General features: G+C 39.1%; 1 protein-coding gene across 2 annotated transcripts in view; it reads left to right on the top strand.

The window, feature by feature from the left end:
- NPSR1 (neuropeptide S receptor 1) overlaps nucleotides 1–21,373 on the top strand; it is a 140,939-nt gene that overhangs the window by 23,853 nt on the left and 95,713 nt on the right. For both annotated transcript variants that reach the window (XM_055314749.1, XM_055314750.1), the window contains exon 2: nucleotides 2,130–2,262. In XM_055314749.1, coding sequence (XP_055170724.1) covers nucleotides 2,130–2,262 — 133 coding nt within the window. The remainder of the gene's footprint in view (nucleotides 1–2,129; nucleotides 2,263–21,373) is intronic.

Here is a 21,373-nt window from a genome sequence, read left to right on the forward strand (position 1 = left end):
CCCTGGAGGAGCAGTGAGCCGAGGCCTGCCCCAGGTGGCTGAGGTGGTGCAGACTTCTGTGGGAAGCCCACCGAATGCCACAGACTCCACGAGGACACATGGCCAGCTGCTTTCATCCAACCAAGGGACGTGGGCAGCTGAGCAGAGCCGTGGGGGGTGCTGGGGAAGACAGAGTTGTCTGTGTAAGGAAAACAGCCCTGTACCCACCACCTTCCCGACACCCCACCGTCGCCCGCAGACTGGCATGCCTCCTCCTCTGTCTGCTCCCAGACTCTGCTCTCTGCCCACTCACCGTGGAGATCTGGATTTCTGATCTGGCAAAGAAACATCACAAACATCCTAACTTTTTCCCTTTCTTCTTCATCTGACGCTGAAAGAGTTCAATAGAGATCAACTCGGTACTGGACAAGTGTGGAAATAACCCTTCCCACACACACACCCCCATCACCCAGGCTGAGGAAGTTTGCTGGACGTGACACACTGTTCTATAATCTGAAAAAAAGAAATAGCTTTAAGGCATCGAAATGTTTCTCCCAGTGAAATAGATTTCCTGAAAGAAACAGGAGAAAAGTCTTGGAAAATCTCTTTATTGTATCCTCAGCAGGGCTTGACAGGATTTTGCATGCCCACACCAGCTCCTCTTAGGGGCCCCTTAATGTTTTCCTGAACCATGAACACTCCTGGGACCCCATCACTGCTCCTGATAGCGCCCCATATTAGGACCACACTGGGGACATAGGTGCCTCATCCTCCACTCGGGCCCCCACCTGTATCAGCCATCAGCATCACCGTGTCACTGAGACCTTCGGCCAACAGAATGGGAGATTGGTAAGCTACTGGAAGTATCTGTCACCTGTGCCTTTCAAGGTAGCAGAGGCTGTCAACACTGCGGTCCTCCCATTCCAGTGTACACCCTGCCTCTCAGCACTACCACAACACCACCTTGTTTCCACCATCTGTACTTTCAAGGCCCTGGCCTCTCCCCATGGCCTCAGGAACCCATCTGTAAATCTGAGATGGAGAACCTAAGTATTAGTTGGATAAAGTATAGGACTCATGGAGACCCTAGCTGCCGGCGTAGGCTTCTGGACAGGATAGGACTGGAAGAGAGACCATGAGGACATGCCCCAGCCCTGGAACCTATCAGACCAGGTCTAAATCTACCTGGCAGCACCAGAGAACCCCAGTGATGCTTGGGCAGGTTAGTGGCTTCGAGAATGGAGCTGACTCAGTCCACTCACCAGCTCCCTCTACACTCTCAGTCTAGAGGCTTCCCTCTATTGTCAACATATTTTGTTTCAACAAATTGAATCCATTTCTTTTAATTTAAATATGTCACTGCACTGTATAAAAGTATCACCTTTCATTTACCCATTTCTCCAAATGACTGAGAAAAGCAATATGCACAATATATACAGAGCATAGTAAATACCAAATTGCTGATCCACATACATAATACTATTTATTTGCTATGATTGTGTGTGTGTGTGTGTACATGTGCTTATAAAGTATCTGTCAAAGGATTGGAAAGATAATGTCATCAAAATAACATTTACCTTCTTGAAGAAGGTAGTTTATCAAGGCACAGAGTGGTGGCAAAGGGGCTTTGAGTTTTATCTGCATCGTTAGAGTTTTGTTTTGTTTTGTTTTAATAATTTCTGCACCCAAAGTGGGGCTTGAACTCATGACCCCAAGATCAAGAATCATGTGCTCTACCAACTGAGCCAGCCAGGTACCCTTAAATTGTTATAGTTTTTAAAGAAGAGTTAATGCATCTGTGACTGCATAACTTAAAATTAATTTAATATAAGAAAAAGTGCTACTGTGATGCCTCGGATATTTAGAGAGTATAGGAAGGTTCTCCACAGAAAACACAGCCAATAGGAAGAGAGAGAGAGAGATTTATTTTAAGAAAGTTGCTCATGTGATTGTGGGACTGGCAAGTCTGAAATTCATAAAGGAGGCAGCAGGCTGGAAACTCCGGCATAATTTCTATATTTCTCAAGAATTCTTGGAGAAGACTTCTTTCTCTGGGAAAACTCAGCTTTTGCTCATAAGGCTTTCAGCTCATGAGTTGAAATATGAGTTCTCACTGGTACACTGGTTTTGTGTTGCTTTCTCTCTTACAGACCGAGCAGTTGATAACTCTGTGGGTCCTGTTTGTTTTCACCGTTGTTGGAAACTCCATGGTGCTGTTCTCTACATGGAGGAGGAAGAGGAAGTCAAGAATGACCTTCTTTGTGACTCAGCTGGCTATCACAGGTAAGTCACTTGTGCAAAATTCCTGGGCTCCTCACTTTCAATTATTTTACCACTAGAAATGGCATACTATCAAATCCAAAAGGCATCAGCAGATTTGAGAGTAATTTCTATAGGGATACAAAACCCATATTTGGAGTTTTCTTTCAGCAAGTTTAACACATCTATATATCCTTAAGATTCCATCATAAAAATAACTCACTATGTAACACACTTGAAAATACCACTATCAGTGCCACCAAGGGGTTCTTTGGGGTTTCACCCTTCTCCACACAGCAGCCTCCATAGTTCACTAAGGTGATAGGACAATATCATACCATATTATGAGTTTAAAGAATACATCCCAGCAAATGGACCAGAATTATCTCTATTCAATAACAAATGTGAAGTCTCAAGTACTTCTTTGCAGATTGAAGTCTGTGGACATTGTTTTTGAAATATAAGTGATATGTAACACCACTGGTGGGCACAATATGAGGACATAAGATAATATCTGGGATCAGGATAATTTAAATGTGGATTTGGGGAATGTCCAGTACAGTTGAAGTGTGAATGCATCACACTTAGAGGGGGAATGGTGAAACATTCTCAAGTTTAAAAATGATCTGTGAAATAAAAACTCCCACAAAGATGAGTAGAGCCCAAATCAGAAGGGGTCATGTCCAAAAGGAAAACATGGACACCTGCATGGCTCAGTAGGTTGAGTGTCTGACACTTGATTTCAGCTCAGGTCATCATCTGAGGATCATGAGATCAAGCCCCACATCAGGCTCTTTGCTCAGGCAGGGAGTCTGCTGGAGATATTCTCTCTCTCCTGCTGCCCCTGCCCCTGTTCTCACTCTCTCTCAAATAAATAAATAACACCCCCCCCCAAAAAAAAGAAAGGAAACAAAGAGAGGGAGTCTTATTTCTACAGGCCAAAAATGAGAGTAGACAAATGGGATTCCTGGAGGGTCCAGTCTAAGACAGACTTGGACTCCTAAGCTCTGGGAACAAGATGGCTGTGATATGAGCTTAATTTGAATCAAACCATAGGGAAAATGCAAAAAAAAATTTAAGTATTAAATGCTATGCTAACAAGAAGCAATGGTAGATGATCGTCAGAATGGGCTGTTTGGTACATTTCAACCTGTGCTATACTCTCAGTTGCAGTAATGACAATGGGGAGTTCTTAGAAATTTAGCCGTGAGCCACAATATAGGAAAAATATGGCACTGTAACTTACAGGAGAACCTTAGCCATATATTGTTGATAGCCTGAAATCCTCCCATCTCTTGAACGGGGCTACAGTGACCAGAATGAAAACTAAAGGCACTATTGAGAAATACAGAGATAATGAGAGAAGCTTGTGTCACAAAGGTGCTGCTTATGATGGGGAAAAAAAAAAAACTCTCAACCTTTCCTGCAAATAGGAGGCCCACTTTTCACTTCTATGACAGTAGGAATGAAGGATAATCATGATCATCCAGCAAACTCTGAGATGCAAAATCCCTGGATGATGATGTAATAACTTACTTTCATTATATTTCCTTAATTACTATGCTGTAACCCACATTCTACAGAGCTGTGTGCTCTTTTAGAGGGTAAGAATTTACAGGTGGCAAGGATATCAGCTTGCAATTTAGTGTTGCAAAAAAATAACAAATGAATCACTGAAATTTCACCATCTGTTGTTAAAAAGTTGTGTGTTCTAGTGTAATCCATACTTTGTTGTTTTTTTTTAAGATTTATTTGTTTATTTGTTTATGTGTGTGTGTGTGTGTGTGTGTGTGTGTGTGTATGAGAGAGAGAGAAAGAGAGAGCACAACCAGGTAGAGAAACAGAGGGAAAGGGAAAAGCAGACTCCCCATGGAGCAGGGACCCAGACATGGGCTCTATCCCAGGACCCCGAGATCATAACCTAAGCTGAAGGCAGATGCTCAACCAACTGAGCAACCCAGGGGCCTCATATTCTGCTGTATTAATCAGGCTTAATTTCTCATGAATGTTCAAGTCTGTTTTATATTCACTAATTCTTCCTGGAAAAACCCAAGGGGTCAGATCAGAAGCATTTTAAATAAAGAATTTGCAGAGAGGAAAGCTTGGCCAAGGTTCGGAAAGTTTAGGAACTGCAAAATGTAAAATAACCTAAGCTAGAAATACAATAGATGGGTATAGCAGCAAATTAAACATAACTGCAGAGAAAATTAATAAACTGGAAGACAGGTTAGAAAATAATAATAAGATTGAAGCATGAAGAAACAAAAAGATGGAAAATGCAGACAGAAAATAACACACTGACCCAGGAAAAAGGATTCCCCCCAAAAAGATAAGAGAGTGGACAGAAATAATATTTAAAGTTATAATGACAGTTTTACCAAAATCCTGAAAATCATCAAAATACAGATTCATAAAGTACCATAAAGATCAACAAGATCAAAATCAATCAAACAAATATAAAGAGAACACACATGAAAATGATGAGTTTAAGTAATGTTCTCATATTGGATTTGAATTGAAAGTATCTGTGTTTACTCAAGGTGTATCTTATGTTTAAAAAGAGTCCTTATGTTTCAAGGGTACATACCGAAGTGTTGGCAAGTATAAACTGATAATATATATTAGACTTGCCTCAAAATAATTTGGGGGCATGGTTCAGTGGGATAGAGGACAAAACCAGTTAAAAGTAAAAGGATAGTCAAGTAAAAGGATAAAAATAATAAAACAAGGAAACACAAACCAAAGACAGCTGATGATGCTATCTATATATGTCAGAAATTCAGATATTCACTCTGCTTCTTAAAACATGGGTGTCTCTATCTTTGTCTCAGCGCTTGCTTTAGGGGAAAAACAAAAATGAAGACAGAAGGATTCTAGCGGTAATAATGTTCTTTTTGTTGATATTGATTGTAATTACATGGATGTGTTCCCTTTGTGATAATTCACCAAATTATATACTTACGATTTGTGTGCTTTATGTAGTCTGTTTCAATAAAAAGATTTATTTACAAAATATGGAGCAGGACTTGCCACCTCAAATGCCTTCAGAAGCCAATGTATGAAAGAGCCCAGGGAAGGGACAGGCAAAGATGGACACCCAGGGGAAGTAGAGAATGCACACTCCACCTACAGCATTCAAACTCCATTCTTGTTGAACACCATGCTGATCAAACAAGCCACACAGGCAGGCCAGATTTGGCCTAAGGGCCACTGATTTACAACCACTGATACAGAAAATCTTAAAATCAGAATTTGAAAAGCTTGTGCCCGGAGAAAATCCTAGCCCATCTCATAGTGTGAATCCCACTTTCAATAATGAAGGGAACATTAAGCTTTTTGGATGGGGTTGGGGAGACTGAGAGCAAGGAGGGGGAGCTTATCATTTATAATGGTTTAGACAAATTGCATGTTTGTCCAAGTTTTAAAATGCATTCTCTTGCAAAAAAAAAAAAATGTTCTGTTAGGACTTTCTTCTCCAGTTTCCATTATTATAATAATTTGAAAATTATAAACCATGATGTCGTCAAACCATTGAAACCCAAAAACTGGAACATTATAGGCCTCAGGAGCAATAATAATGCTAATGAATATATAAAGGAAATTTCCTAATGATATCAAGCCCAACCCATAGAACCTGATCTACATGATTATCAGATGACTACCAAGATCTAGGAGAAAAGGGCAGCCTGGGCAGCTCAGTGGTTTAGCGCCTGCCTTCAGCCCAGGGCCTGATCCTGAAGACTCAGGATCGAGTCCCACGTTGGGCATCCTGCATGGAGCCTGTTTCTCCCGCTGCCTGTGTCTCCGCCTCTCTCTCTCTCTCTCTGTGTGTGTGTGTCTCTCATGAATAAATACGTAGAATCTTAAAAAAATAAAATAAAAAAAAAGATCTAGGAGAAAAGTCAAGATCAGGATGTCTTCCTACCTGCTTATCGCTGAAAGTCTTCCTTCGGAGGACCATGTATCAAGCTTCTCTGTATGAGGAAAAATCACTGACAAGACACTGGCCCTATCAGGGTGATATTAAAACAGAGGCTGCTGGCTTAAACTCAGCATGAATGAGTTGTTCTCACATAAAGATGCTGCTATTCTTAGTGTGTCCCTGTGATGCCAAGACATTTGCATAAATATAGCTATCATTTTATAGGTGTTTTTCTCTTGGCATCAAGGCAGGGATTTCTTAGTCTGCTCAGTGCACCGTCACAAAATACCACACACCAGAGGGCTTAAACAACAGACATTTGTATCCTCAGAGTTCTGGAGGCTGGGAGTGTGAGATAGGGTGCCAGCGGGATGGGGTTCTGGTGAGAGCGCTCTTCCCACCTTGCAGAGGGCTGCCTTCTCACTCTGTCCTCACATGGCGAGAGAGAAAGCAAGCTCTCTGGTGTCTCCTAATAAAGCCAATGATCCTGTCAGATCCGGGCCTTACCCTTATGACTTCATTTAACATTAACCGCTTCCATAAAGGCTCTGTCTACACATAGAGTCACATTGGGAATTGGGGCTTTAACATTATGAATTTTGGTGAGACACAAACATTCAGGTCATAACAGAGGGGAAAAGCTAGGTGCATCAGAGGGTTACAAGTGATTCAATATGGGCAGAACATAGCATGGATGGGGGTCCGAGATGAAAGAAATGAGGGGTAACCATAAATAGGATCTTTGGATGCCTTGCTAAGATGTTCAGTGCATCCATGAGCACATCCTCTGTCATCCTAGCTTGGTGCAGGCCTCCACTGCGTTTGATGTGGATTGCTCCAAAAGTCCCAGTGTGTAAGCATGAGAAAACAGATACTTAAATTAACCTATGGCCAGGTTTTGTTGGTAACATGGGAGCAAAGTAAAGCAAGGAAGTTAAACTTCTTGTCAAGAGGATGATGTAAATGTTGGACCGCAGAGACCATGACTAAAGAAAGAGATGAAATCAGGACAGGTCAGAAAAGTAGAGAGACAGTGGAGAGTCAAGGAATGAGAGGTCGCCACATAGTGTTAAGGTGGGCAGTGATAGCCCTGGAATGAAACAGCTGGAAAGAAGTGAGTGTGTGCTCGAGATCCAAGATGTTCTCAGGGGAATATTGCAGAGATGGTGTAACTCAGTGTGTCCCTTGTACTGGGGAGCCAAAGTAGAGTCACAGGGAATGTTGTTAACCAACAGGGCCACCATAACGGAAGCTAAATTCTATTAAATGCTTACCATGTACTGGGCTCTGTGCAAAATGCTTTGTGTAGATTATTTGATTTAATCCTCACAATAGTCCCATGACAGCCTTGCCATAATCCCCTTTTTACAGACATGGAAATTAACGCTCAAAGAGATTCAGACCTTGCCCTAGGTCATGCAGTGAGGGGTAGACCAGATATTCAAACTCAGGCAGTCTTTCTTCCAATTGTGAGCTTTTAGTCATCAAAGGATGGGCCTCCCCGAGAGGCCTATGTGTGGGTGAGTGGTCCGTGGACATACTGCAACACCTCAGGATAATGGAAGGCAGATTAAATGAGGCAAAATTGAGAGCCTGGTGCCAATGTGCTTAATAAATGAGGGGGACTGACTGAGCAAGAGCATAGGAGTCCCTAGATAGGAGAATATAATCACTGCATATAAACCTCAAAGGATTTTGAAAACGTTTACAATTCAGTTAAAAATATTTGTAGCTGACCAGCTGGCTAGATTTCTAGTCTGTGTAGTGAGCCCTAGCATTGGTAAGGTGACAACTGCCCATGCAAGATGGGATGCCAGGAATCCTCCTGCCCCATCCCAATGCCTTGCAAACCTGTTGACAATGGCTGAAATGTCTGTCACAACATAACGATTTCTTGGAAGCCTGTGAGAGCGAAAATACTCTGAAAACATACCTTACGCCTCACTTTGCTTGTTGCTTCTCAGTATGGAATGAAAGTCTGAGAGTTCATAGAAAGAGAAGGGTCCTGGGGTGCAGTGGATGACAAAGAGTGGGAAGGAGCCAGTGTTACTGAAGACACGTTTCACCCATTTCAGACTTGTGTACTTCAAATCCTTTGGGGAGCCTTGAGGATTTACATTAAGGCAAACCAAGTGTCATGGCTCCAAAGTTTGGGAAGGACTATAGCTGATAATTTTTTAGTTTTTTAATTTTAATCAACATTCTGAATGAAGATATGCTCTTTTCAAAATATCTATTCTATCAGCTACTATATAAAATCCTTCTTTCAAATACATAAAAATTCCCACAAACTCACCTCTTCAGATGAATATTTTGTTTGTCAGAGTTTTAGGTTATTCAGACTTGGGTGTGAATCTCAGCAATTGTACTTCCAAGCTCTGTACCTTTGGAAAAGTCAACTTTTCTGAATGTCAGTTTCCTCTCCCCAAAAGTGGGGATGGGCTTTGAGTTGTGGAACGCAGTAAATGAGATGATATCAAGGAAATTCTTAGTACAGGGTGAGGCACATAGTAATTGCTCAATAAATGATAGCAGTTAATGCCGCCACTATGGTTGTTTTGTTCATTGAAATGAAATGAAGGAAATGATTAATTTAAAATCCTTTGAGTCACTTGCTAAAGTGCAAAGTTCTCCAAAAAGCCTGAAGTTCACTGCAAGCCTCAACTGCTCTTCTCTTTTATTCAGGACAGTGTACTTAGCTCAGACGTGCTTTGGGTCTCAGGTGTTCCTTTGAAGGATGATCAATTTTTTTCTTGCACACATATTCTTAAATCATCAGATTCAACTAACATCATCAGTGCCACAAATATTTAGAAAACTAAATTCTGAAGCATTTTACCTGGGTTTTGTGTGTGTGTGTGTGTGTGTGTGTGAAAAATATGTTCTAACAGTTATTATTGGGTAAGGCAATACTAATGCCCTTCATTAAATAATATTTCCACCATCAGTCACCTGTTGAGAATAGCCTCTTATTTATAGACCAATAGTCTTGAGTGATTCTTTGAGGAACATTTCGGTTTCTGTGTGGTCTTTTATTTAGTCAACCAACTAAATTATTCTAAGTCGGTTAGAATTAGAATCAGCTGCACATTCATAATATCCAGATAATGGTGGCCTACGTTTATAAGGACTGATTTTTTTCTTATGTAAAGAATTCTTGAGGTAGGCAGTCCAGGGCTAATATTATGTTTCCTTATCACTGGGGAACCATGTTCCATCCTCAAGGACTTCCAACCTCAAAGTCAACTCACAGTATGGAGGGCTCCTGGTTCAAAATGGCTGCTAGAACTCCTGCCATCATGCACAAAATCTAGTCAATGGGAAGGAAGAGGAGAGGAAAGACAAGAGAAGCCCGTGCCAGCTAACTATCCTCCTCTTAACTGACATTCTTAGAACTTCCACCCATTAATTTCTGTTTGTGTTTCATTAGCCATCTGTAACTGAAGAAGAAGCAGGGAAATGTTTTTGTTTGTTTTTAACCTGAATCCTTTGGCCAGAATGAAACCAGATTTCTTTTTTCCAAGGAATAATGAGAGAATAGAGGTAAGTAGCAATCTCCGGCATGGCTTGCCTTTCATACTTTAATTTATACAGATAACTGAGAACTTTAGCTATGGAATCTCTGCTTGACTAGCTATTCCTCTACTTTGAGAATGCATCTTTCAGCGTCATGCTATCTTCTTCTGACCTTTTATCTTGGCACACTCTCTCTACATCGCAATGACCCATTGGATGACCGTCCCATTAAGTAGATAAACTCCTATTGTTGACTGTTTACATCCTCCCGCCCTGCCCCCAAGTTTTGGCTGTTATAGCGATTCTGAAATGAACCTTCTCACTATTAAATCTTAGGAGCATTTACTTATGTAGGAGAACTTGTAGAAGTGGACTTACTGCATTAAAGAAAGACACTTCTGTGGCTTTCAAATTGACTGATGTCTTTTTAGGTCCCCCAGGACTAAAAGATGATGGAATATGTCATGAAACAAATGCTCTAGAAGCCACCAGCATAGATCCACACTGATTCTTATTTAACAAGATCCCCCAAAATAAAAGCCTTGCCGGCTTACAATAGTTATAGAATCATAACCAGTTCCTTGAGGGCATGGGTTCTTTCTGTTCATCTGTTAATGATACTTATGAACTTATTTAAGTATAATTTGATTATTTAAAAAGGAGAATTTTCTTCCACCTTAGCCAGGGTATTGGAGAGGAAGCCTAATTTATCTTTTTCTTCCATAATGACTATAGCAGCTCCTATATTTGTGAAAGCAAAGACACATCATTTACCAGAGCATTTGAATGGAGCAAGTGTTTTAATTTTGCATCTGTATGTTTTTTTAATTGAAGTATAAGTGACATATCCTATCAGTTCCAGGTGTACATCATAATGATTTGGTATTTTTATATATTATAAAATGGTCCCCATGTAAGTCTAGTTACCAACTGTCACCATACAAAGTTATTACAATATTATTGATTATATTCCTTATGCTACATTTTACATTTTATATCCCCATGACGTCTTTATTTTGTGACTGGAAGTTTGTACCTCTCAATCCCCTTCACCTATTTGGCCAGTCCCCCCCACTTCTCTCCACTGTGATAACTGACAGTTTGTTTCTGGTATTTATGAGTCTGTTTCTAGTTTGTTTTGTTTTTTAGATTCCACATGGAAGTGAAATCATTAAGGTATTTGCCTTTTTGCCTGATTTATTTCATTTAGCATTATACACACAACACACCTGTGTGTGAATGACAAAATTTCATTATTTTTTATGGCTGAGTAATATGTGTGTGTGTGTGTGTGTGTGTGTGTGTCACATCTTTATCCATTCATCCATCAATGGACACTTGTGTTGGGTTGCTTCCATAATCTGACTACTGAAAATAATGCTGTAATAAATATGGTGGTGCACATATTTTTTCAAATTAGAGTTTTCATATTCTTTAGATAATACACAGTAATGGAATTAATGGATCATATCGTAATTCTTTTTTACATTTTTTGAGGAACCTCCATACTGTTTTTCACAGTGGCTGTACCAGTTTGCATTCCTACCAACAGTGCACAAAGGTTCCCTTTTCTCTTCATGCTAACCAACACTTGCTATTTTTTGTCTTTTTGATAATAGCCAGTCTGACAGGTGTGAAGTGATACCTCATTGTGATTTTGAGTTATATTTTTTTAATGATGAGTGATGTCGAGCATCTTTTTATGTGCCTGTTGGCCATCTGTATGTCTTCTTTGGAAAATATCTATTCAAGTCCTCTGCTCATTTTCTAATTGGGTTGTTTGTTTTTGATGTTAAATTGTGTAAGTCCTTTATATATTTTGGATATTAACTGTTTACCAGATAGATCAATTGCAAATATCTTTTTCCATTCAGTAGATTGCCTTTATTTTGTTGGGGGTTTCCTTTGCTGTGCAAAAGCTTTTCAGATTGTTGTAATCCTATTTTATTTTATTTTTTTGTTGATCTTGCCTGAGAATACTGATCCAAAAAAATATTGCTAAAACTGATGTCAAAGAGTTTCCTGCCTATGTTTTCCTCTAAGAATTTTATGGTTTTAGTCTTATATTCAAATTTTAATCCATTTTGAATTTATCTTTAAATATGGTATAAAATAGTGGACAGTTTCATTCTTCTGCATGTAGCTGTCCAGTTTTCCCCAACACCATTCATCGAAGATACTATTTTTCTCCATTGTATATCCCTGCCTCCTTTATCGTAGATGAATTGACCATATATACATGGTTGGGCGGGGGTTATTTCTGGGTTCTATGTACTATTCCATTTATCTGTCTGTCTGTTTTCATATGTTTTCGTTTTCACTTTCTTCTTCTCCACATTTCTGACCCCTTCAAAAAAATCTTAACTAATTCTTCTCTATATATTCCATTAGGATCTTTGGTTATAGGATTAGTCTTAAGAATGGAAGGAAACCGGAAGATATTGAAGCTATTTTGGCACATTCTGCAATTTTTAGTACTTCCATTCTAACAATTTTCTGGATGAATTTAATGACTGTTTATATTTTATGAGCTAAAGTGCCAATTAAAATTTATTAGTCATTTATCATCTTCAAGACTGACTTGTCTGTTTTATTCAAATGCAATAAAGAAGAGGAGCTAATGAGAATAACTTTCGTTGAGTGCTCAACAAAGGAAAGATAGAAAACATATTTTTTGGCACACATTCAAATAACTTCCTTTTTCTGATAGGGCCAAATCTTCTCATATTAGTAAATAAAATTAGCTTTACCTCAAAGCAATTCTCAGAAAGCAATACACTGATGAACTAAGGAAATCTCCACCCTCAGAACCCTCCTTATTTTTAAGATTTTATTTATTTATTGATGAGAGACAGAAAGAGGCAGAGACATAGCAGAGGGTAAAGCTCCCTACGGGGACCCCGATGTGGGACTCAATCTCAGGACCCCAGGATCATGCCCTGAGCCGAAGGCAGACAGACACTCAATGGCTGAGCCACCCAGTCATCCCAAGGGCCCTCCTGTTAATTATCTGACGACAGAGAAAATTGAGCTTCAGCGAGAGAAGTGAGACCAGGAGTGTTGAAGTGCCCGAGGACATATGTTGAGCTTACTACAACTTTCCTTTGTGTGTGTGTGTGTGTGTGTGTTTCAAGTCCTACCCCTTACTCTTTTTTTTATTTTTTAATAATAAATTTATTTTTTATTGGTGTTCAATTTGCCAACATACAGAATAACACCCAGTGCTCATCCCGTCAAGTGCCCCCCTCAGTGCCCGTCACCCATTCACCCCCACCCCCCGCCCTCCTCCCCTTCCACCACCCCTAGTTTGTTTCCTATGCTGATTTCATTCACTCTTTTCTTGGATTTTTGAGTTGGATACTTAATTCATTTATTTATTTATTTTAATTCTGCTCATTCATTTACTTTTCCAATTTTCTCAACTTCATTGAGATAAAATTGGCATATAATAGGTGTAAGCTTAAGGTGGACAAAGTAGTGATATATTTTATGTGTATATATAGCTGAATGATTACCACAATGTTTTATTAACATTTATCGCCTCATATAGTTAAAATTTGTGTGTGTTAAGAACTTTCAAAGTCTACATATATATATTATATATATATACTACTCATTCATTAATGAACACAGTTTGTTTCCATGTCTTGGCTATTATATATTATGCTGTCATGAGCATGGGGGTAGAGATATCTCTTGAAGATAGAGATTTCATTTCCTCTGGATACATACCCAGGAGTGGAATTACTGGATCATATGGTAGTTCTATTTTATTTTTTGAGGAACCTTTCCAGAGTGGTTGTACCAAGTTGCATTCCCCCCAACAATGTACAAGTATTCTTTTTCCATATCCTTGGAAATGGATACACTTGTTATCTCTTCTCTTTTTTTGATAATAGCTACTTTAACATGTGTGAGGTAATACCTCATTGTGGTGTGCATTCCCCTGATAATCAGTGATGTTGAGCATCTTTTCACGAACCCATTAGCCACTTGAATACCTTCTTTGAAAAAAATGTCTATTTAGGTCCTATGTCCATCATTTAAGTGGATTATTTCTTTTTGGCTATTGAATTGTATGATATTAATATATATCTATTTGGACTTGATTCCCAGTGGTCAAGCTCTGCAGATTTCCCCAGTGATCATTTTTTTTCCCCACTAGAGAAACTGTAGGCCCACGAGGGGCTCTATTGGTGTGGCATGATGCCTGCCTGGGTGAGGAGTGATGCAGCCAGAGTACAGCGACACCTCTTACCCTTCTAATTCAGTCTTCTTTCGTGGTCTCTGTGGTCCAGCAGGATGCTTCATGATCGTGTGTTGTCTCTAGACAATTACTAGTTGGGCTTGGGAGGGTGGAAGTCAGGAATGACATGTAGTGCCCTCTTGATAACATTACTTATAATTCTCATTCATTATGAAAATGTTAAGACTATGAATTTCTTTCTGAATTCATAAGTGTGTATATGATGCAATGTTATTGTTTTTATTTCCAAAATATTTTAGTTTTGAAGTTTTTATCTATTTTTATTTTAAATGTCCAGGAAAATTTCTATTTTCTTTAACATCTTATAATTTACATTTAGTGCTATTGCCTTGCAGTCAAAGAATATTTTTGGAAGGATTCCTGCTCTCCGGAATTTATTGAGGATATCTTTGAAGTCTAACATGCAATTACTTCTTTTGAAAAATATTTAATGGATACTAAAAAATAGGACATAATAATTAATGTGGGAGTAAGAAAAAGCATCCCAAAGGAGAACAAACTACAATCCTATGTGATTGGTTAGCAGTGTATATTTGACTTTCTCTGGTCCTAAGTTGGAACCAGCATCAAAAACTGAAAAGTTGTCAGTTATTTAATCAAATCCTGGCTATTTGGAGTGAATTACTACAGTGGTTGTTGTTTGGCCTTCTGGAGTGTTTGCTATAGATAACAGGGTGGCTTCCTGGGCTGGTTGCTGCAGATTGTGGGTCTGAGTTCTATTTTTATATATAATCTGGTCATTGTCCATTTGTACATTCAGTCCCTTCTTTGTGTTTATCTTTTTTAATTTGTCCTTATTAATTATAGTCTCCAGATGTTTTTTCATGTATTTCTTGCCTATTAGATACATATGGATAACTAAAAGTGCTGTTAAAACTTTCATACTTTTGTCTTCTCCTAATATTTTTAATCATATTTATTTAATAAACTTTAATGTTTCATTATTTGGATCCTAAAGGCTCCTGACTAGTATATTTTTAATATAAGTTTGTGTGCTTAATATTGCACACACATAATCCTTTTAGCTTCATTTATCCACTTGGCTCCAAATTTTATTTATGTGATATTAATATTAAGTTCAGCTATTTTATTTTTATTGCATTTATTTGCCAAACACTGGACCAAGCATTTTAATAAAATATTATTTTAAAGATATTTTATGGCCTTTGTCTTCTGCTTTGTGTCAATGCTTGCAATAATTATCAACAAGTATTTCTATGTTGGAATGTTTCATGCTCACCAGCAGTTGGCTGCCTCAATATTGGTCTTTCTGTTTGATACAGCTCACAATTTTCTGAAGTACTTTGAGTGATAATTTCTTCTCCATTCAAGATCGGTACCTGAAAAAAAAGGGTGTGGGGGGGTCTCTGGGTGGCTCAGTGGTTGAACATCTGCCTTCAGCTCAGGTTGTGATCCTGGGGTCCTGGGATTGAGTCCTGCATTGGGCTGCCCGCAGGGAGCCCACTTCTCCTGTCTGTCTCTGCCTCTCTCTCTGTGTCTTTCATGAATAAATAAATAAAATCTTTAAAAAAAGAAAAAAGACTGGTACCTGGATAGGAGTCTTGAGCACATGGCATTTATGAAAAAGTCTTTCTCTTGCCTCCACAGCAATGACAATATAGATGGGTGTAGAAATCTTGAATTCACAACTCAGACCTCCATAGATGTTATTCCACTGATTTCCGGCAATTTATGTTACAAAGGAGAAGTCTAAGGTCAGCTAGAGTTTTCTTCTTGTATAGGTCATCAAATATTTGTTTGTTTCTAGAGTTATCCATTTATGTCTACTATTTTATTTTATTTTATTTTATTTTATTTTATTTTATTTTATTTATTCATGAGAGACACACAGAGAGAGGCAGAGACACAGGCAGAGGGAGAAACAGGCTCCATGCAGGAAGCCTGTTGCGGGACTCAATCCCAGGTCTCCAGGATCACACCTTGGGCTGGAGGCGGCACTAAACCGCTGAGCCACCTGGGCTGCCATTATGTCTACTTATTGGTCTGTTTGACAGTTCTGCTCTTTGCCAAGTGAGTCCTTTGGATCTGCAGATTAAAGTGATTTCTTAGCCAGTTTTATGTATGTCTGAATATTGATTATCTTCCATTTGTTCTGATCTTTTGTTCAGGAACACTAACCATCCATATGTCAGTAATAGTGGTTTTTCTTTCTCATCATTTAAATATCTTGGTCCTACTCCTCAACATTTGGAAGAATTATTTAAATTTTTCCTAATCACTAATTTGATTTTGATTCCATTATTAGCAGTGTTATGTCTACTTTTTATTATTTCTGAAGGCTTTTAAAGTTGTTTTCCCAATAATCAGTTTCAAAATATTTATTTTTTATATTACCTGGTGCCTTTCATTTCTGTCAATTTCTCAGCATTTCTTTTTTAGCAGCTTATCTAATGTCTTACTGGTTCATCCTTCACCTTTTATGCCATATTGTCGAAGTGTTCCTAAAATGCCAAATGAACACAAAACACACTGCTTAAAATGGAGGTATGTTTCCTGAATTACACTAGTTTTTTTTAATGTAGATTTTTTTCCCCTGACATTTGTGTGCTTTTTTTCTACTTACTTTAATGCCACAAAATCTCTCCATGATGTGACTCACTCATTCCACCAAAAGTTGCCTAATTGGCTAACATCTGAATAAATGCACATGCTTTTCATTTAGATTATTCCTACAGTGGCTACACAATACCATCATTGTTCCCTACTCTGAAAAGGTCTATATTTATAAAGAAAATCAGTTTCTCTTAAGCACGAAAATAAGGTATTGCCCTATCACTCTGTGAATAATTTAACTAAAAGGAATGAACTCTTCTCCTAGGAAAGCTTTTTCTTCTTTATAGAAATTGTATTTCTTTTCGTTCACTGACTTCCCACCACCATTAGCACACTGTGTGACCTGGGAAAGGCACTTACCCTCACTAAGTCTTTGTTTCTCTGTCTCTAAAAATGAAGAGGAGAGCTGGTTGATCTTAAGGCCAAAGTGATCTGGTTTTAATAGCCCTGTGCTTCTAATCTGACACTCCCAATTGTAGAAATTGAAGGTGATGTTTACATCTTTAGATAATTGTTTAATAATTAAACAACTTTTGCTTTAATGAGAGCTGGCACCTGTATGAATTTGTATGAATTACCTCTGTGCTTCCTAATGATAATATGTGGCTTCTGACCCACATAGAGGGACTATGACAGTGGGATGTAATTAAAAGGTTAACTCACTCCCCTCTTGCTTGCTGTCTCATTGAGCTTCCTAGGTCAACATACTACAATTCCATACTTGGTTATATATTCATTTCTTCCTTTAATTATTCCATAAGTATTATTGAGCACTTATAATGATAAGCCATGGTTCTAGGTACTAGGAGCACAATGGTATTGGTATTTATTATAAGTGAGAGTACAAAAAATAATGCAAGAAAGAGGAGAGTTTTGCTGTTGTTATGCAAAGTTCATGGCAGGATATGCCTAAGCTTGATTTGCTTTAGCCATTCACCACTGTCACCAAGAACCTTGTCTCTGATACAGTGCAAGGCATCACCCCCTAAGTTTTGTTCCCTATCTTGGTTACCGGATGGCTTAGTTTGCTAGGGTTGCCATAAATACCACAGAGTGGATGGCTTAAACAACAGAAATTTATTTTCTTACAGTTCTGGAGGCTGAAATTTCAGGACAGTGTTGGCAAGTTTGGTTTCTTCTGAGGCCTCTCTCCTTGTTTTGTAGATGGCTGTCTTCTTCCTTTGTCCTCACATGGTCTTTCTGTGTGTGAATATCTGTGTCCTAATCTGCTTTTCTTACAAGGATACCAGTCATATGAATTAGATTCCATCCAAATGACCTCATTTTACCTTAATTACTCTTAAAAACCCCAGGTCCAAATACTGTCATATTCTGAGGTACAGGGAGTTAGGACTTTAATAAATACATCTGGGGAGACACAATTCAACCCATAGCAGATGTCTCCTAATGACTCCTGAGGAACATTGGCCACATACATGGAGAGACTGACTTCCAGAAGCCTTCTTAGAAGTATAGAGAGTGCTTGACAAAGCTCTTTCATGTACCTCACTGACCTAACTTGAGCTATATGCTTATACGTGAACTAATCAGTGTGAACAAGATATGCAAATACACCGAGGAGCTTAGACTGGGATCAGATGCCCTACCCCTAGAGATTCAGATTTCCCCAAAACATATGGGCTGAGCAGGTGGAATGGATACTTGGGTTCAAAGTGGGGATGTTTATCGGAAGAAGGGAAAGTAGATGTTGGGTAGGGTAGTAGATGTTCAACCAGGGGCTGAAAAAACAGAGTCACAAACTTTAGGAGCTTCTAGTTAATGGAAGGGAAAAGGAAATTTTTTTTTTCTCAGGGGTCAGGAGTAGAGTGGCTGAGCAATCAATGCTTGGATTCCAGAACATGACTGAATACACTCTGCCCAAGAGCTGGAAGCCTTCTGAATACCTTTGAAGATTCAAAACATTGTAACACTGCCAGAGGAAAATAATATTTATAAAATTATAAAGTAAGCTATTCTAGTCAACTCAGGAGAACGTACACAGATCAAATAAACTGCAGTTGCGTTTGTCTGCCTGATAATTACATAGAAAGGTGAGTGGTGATCAGTGGCCCTCCAGATGTTAACAGATATCATGCCTTTAACCCTATACCTGCCTTATGAGATAAATATTACCATTTTCCAGAGAAGATAATGAAGCTCAGAGAGAGTAAGTAGCCTGTCAAAAGTCGTCAGGCACTGTACCATCGTGCCTCCTCAGAGAGAGAGATGTGAGCATGAGGAAGTTAGAGTCACAAGTTGTCACTTTCTATTAAAGAGACTTCAGAGCCCACAAGCTTCTCCTCTAGGAGTCCTTGTGGTCACTCTGAGGACCCCCTGGAGTAGTACATTAATACAAAGACAGGTATCACAACTCTGTCCTGTGGAACTGTGTCCTTGGCTCTGCCATGACTGGCTCTATCCTGGATGAACTCTGCCAAAACTCAAAATTGTTGCTTGTCCCTAATTTGAATCATTAAGGAAAGTTATACAACTTTCCATGACTTACAATTCCCTTTTCTTTGGCTTCCTATTTCTTGGGCATTAACAGTGCGATCATTGTTATAGAGACAGAGGCTGAGGGTGATCTCTGATCCACTTCTTCCTCCACCGTGAGCTCATTGCGTCCTCCTGAACACACTAGGTTTTTTTACAATTTGGCCATTGTCTGAAAACTCGAGGAATCAATACTTGTGTCTAAAATGCATTCTTATACTTTTCAGGCCAATACAAACCACAACACTCCAGACCCCTATATCCAGCCACTTCCTTGATGTGTTTAAAACTTCCCCTCTTCCTGCCCAGCTTTTCCTATCTCGGTGATACCAACACGTCTTTACAGAATCTTAGAGCAAGTGTGAGGGCATGCTAAGGTCCTCTCCTTCTCTCACACCACAGAAGCAATTCCTTATGAAATCATCTGACTGAAAAAAAAAAAACAGAAACAAACAAACAAAAACATTTAATATCCAACCAGTGAGGGAAGAGAGGTTCCCTTTTAATAATCAAATGTACTAAATCAATCATGATGGGGGTGCCTGGGTGGCTCAGCAGTTAAGCTCTGCTTTTGGCTCAAGGTGTGATCCTGGAGTTCAGGGATTGAGTCCCACATCAGGTTCCCTGCATGGGGCCTGCTTCTTTCTCTGCCTATGTCTCTGCCTCTCTCTCTCTGTGTCCCTCATGAATAAATAAATAAAATCTTTATAAAAAAATCAATCATGATGGGAAAAGGCAGGGTCTACTAGACTCCCTGAAGTAGTTACTATAACTTAACCAGTGTTATTAGATCCCCTAAATATGTAATGCAATAATATAATAGGTAATAATACATGATGTATGATATGTAGAAATGTATATTTTATATAGATATGTACACCTATATGTTATAGAGATTACATATGTCTATATATGTAACCATATATAATATATACATATGTTATATAGCATAGGGATATACTTTATAATATATACAGATATATATTATGTCAAATACCATATATACATATAAATACTATACATATCTATATCTGTATATACATATCTATATGTCCATATCTGTGTACATTTATATACATATATACATATGTATATGCACACAGATATATACAAAGAGACTAACAATCTGAAATTTTTTAATTAAACAATGAAATTAGGTATCTACTCTTGCCAAGAGAGAGACACACTAAATCAGGTCACTAACGTCGTATTTTGTCCTTTGAATCAAAGATGTGTCGTCAGGCCTCACCATGATTATATATCCATGCAGTCAACCAAAACTCAATGAGCATCTACTGTGTACCAGGCTCTGCTAAGAACCAGGGATCTGGGAGTGAGTAAACCAGCAGTGCGCTTGACCCTGTGGAGCAGCAGGCTAGTGTGGATGCAGATATTAAGCACATACCAGTCAAGGAGGCTGGGAGGGGGTTCTCCAAGACCAGTTCTTGCTCCAATTATCTGATCATGAAGCAACCTTGTGATGACTGCTTCCGTGTCTCAAATGAGCTGATAGCAGAAAACTGAGGTATTTTGGTGATGGCTGTAGATCAGAAGCCCAATTTCTGGGCCTGTTGAAGCAAGCACCACATCACACACTGTGGCAAATTCACCTTGCAAAGGCCACTCCGTACACCTCCTAGAGACGAGCAGAGTCCTCCTCAGAGACATCTGCTTGTTACATACTGTCCTTTCAGGAGAAACATTTTCTTGGGCTTTCTTTCTTTTTTCCACTTAGATTTTTCTTATCTCTTGACTTTTCTTCCTCTATCTCTTCCCCCAAAGAAGTTTGTCCTGACCTACCTTGAGTTTGTTGGTCAGATTGTCTGTTGTCAATTCAACATCACCACTGCACCTCTCTCAATTTTCTGTGGCATCACAGGAGAGAAGCCTGCATTTCCCAGAATCATTTTTGCCATTTGCATCCAGGCCACATCCTGCCACTGAGGAACACACACCAGGAGATTGGGAATATAGATACAAAGAAGAGACTTATTCACCAGCAGCAAGTATGACAGAGCATGAGCAGATGGCAAACGTGAGGTTATCATCAGTGCTCACTAACCTAATTCTTGAAAATCTCCTGATTTCCTGGTGCTTACATAGATTCTGGAAGCTTGTGGAGACTCCAGGTGAGCTCTTGCAGACCACCTGCTTTGGTGCTACAGGCAGCCAAAGTTGCTATCCAAAGTTGCTATCTTGCCATGCAGGTGCTTTTTTTAATTTTATGAACTCAAATCAAAGCTTCCCTGAACCCTCTTACATCTCTAGTTCCCTGTATCCAAAACCCTTCCTACTTGGAACTCCTAGCAAGGCTACTTTCTGATTGAAACTGACAAATTTGATAGTTTTATGGGGAAGAGACT

This window comes from Nyctereutes procyonoides, unplaced genomic scaffold, assembly GCF_905146905.1.
Source record: "Nyctereutes procyonoides isolate TBG_1078 unplaced genomic scaffold, NYPRO_anot_genome, whole genome shotgun sequence".
NCBI lineage: Eukaryota > Metazoa > Chordata > Mammalia > Carnivora > Canidae > Nyctereutes > Nyctereutes procyonoides.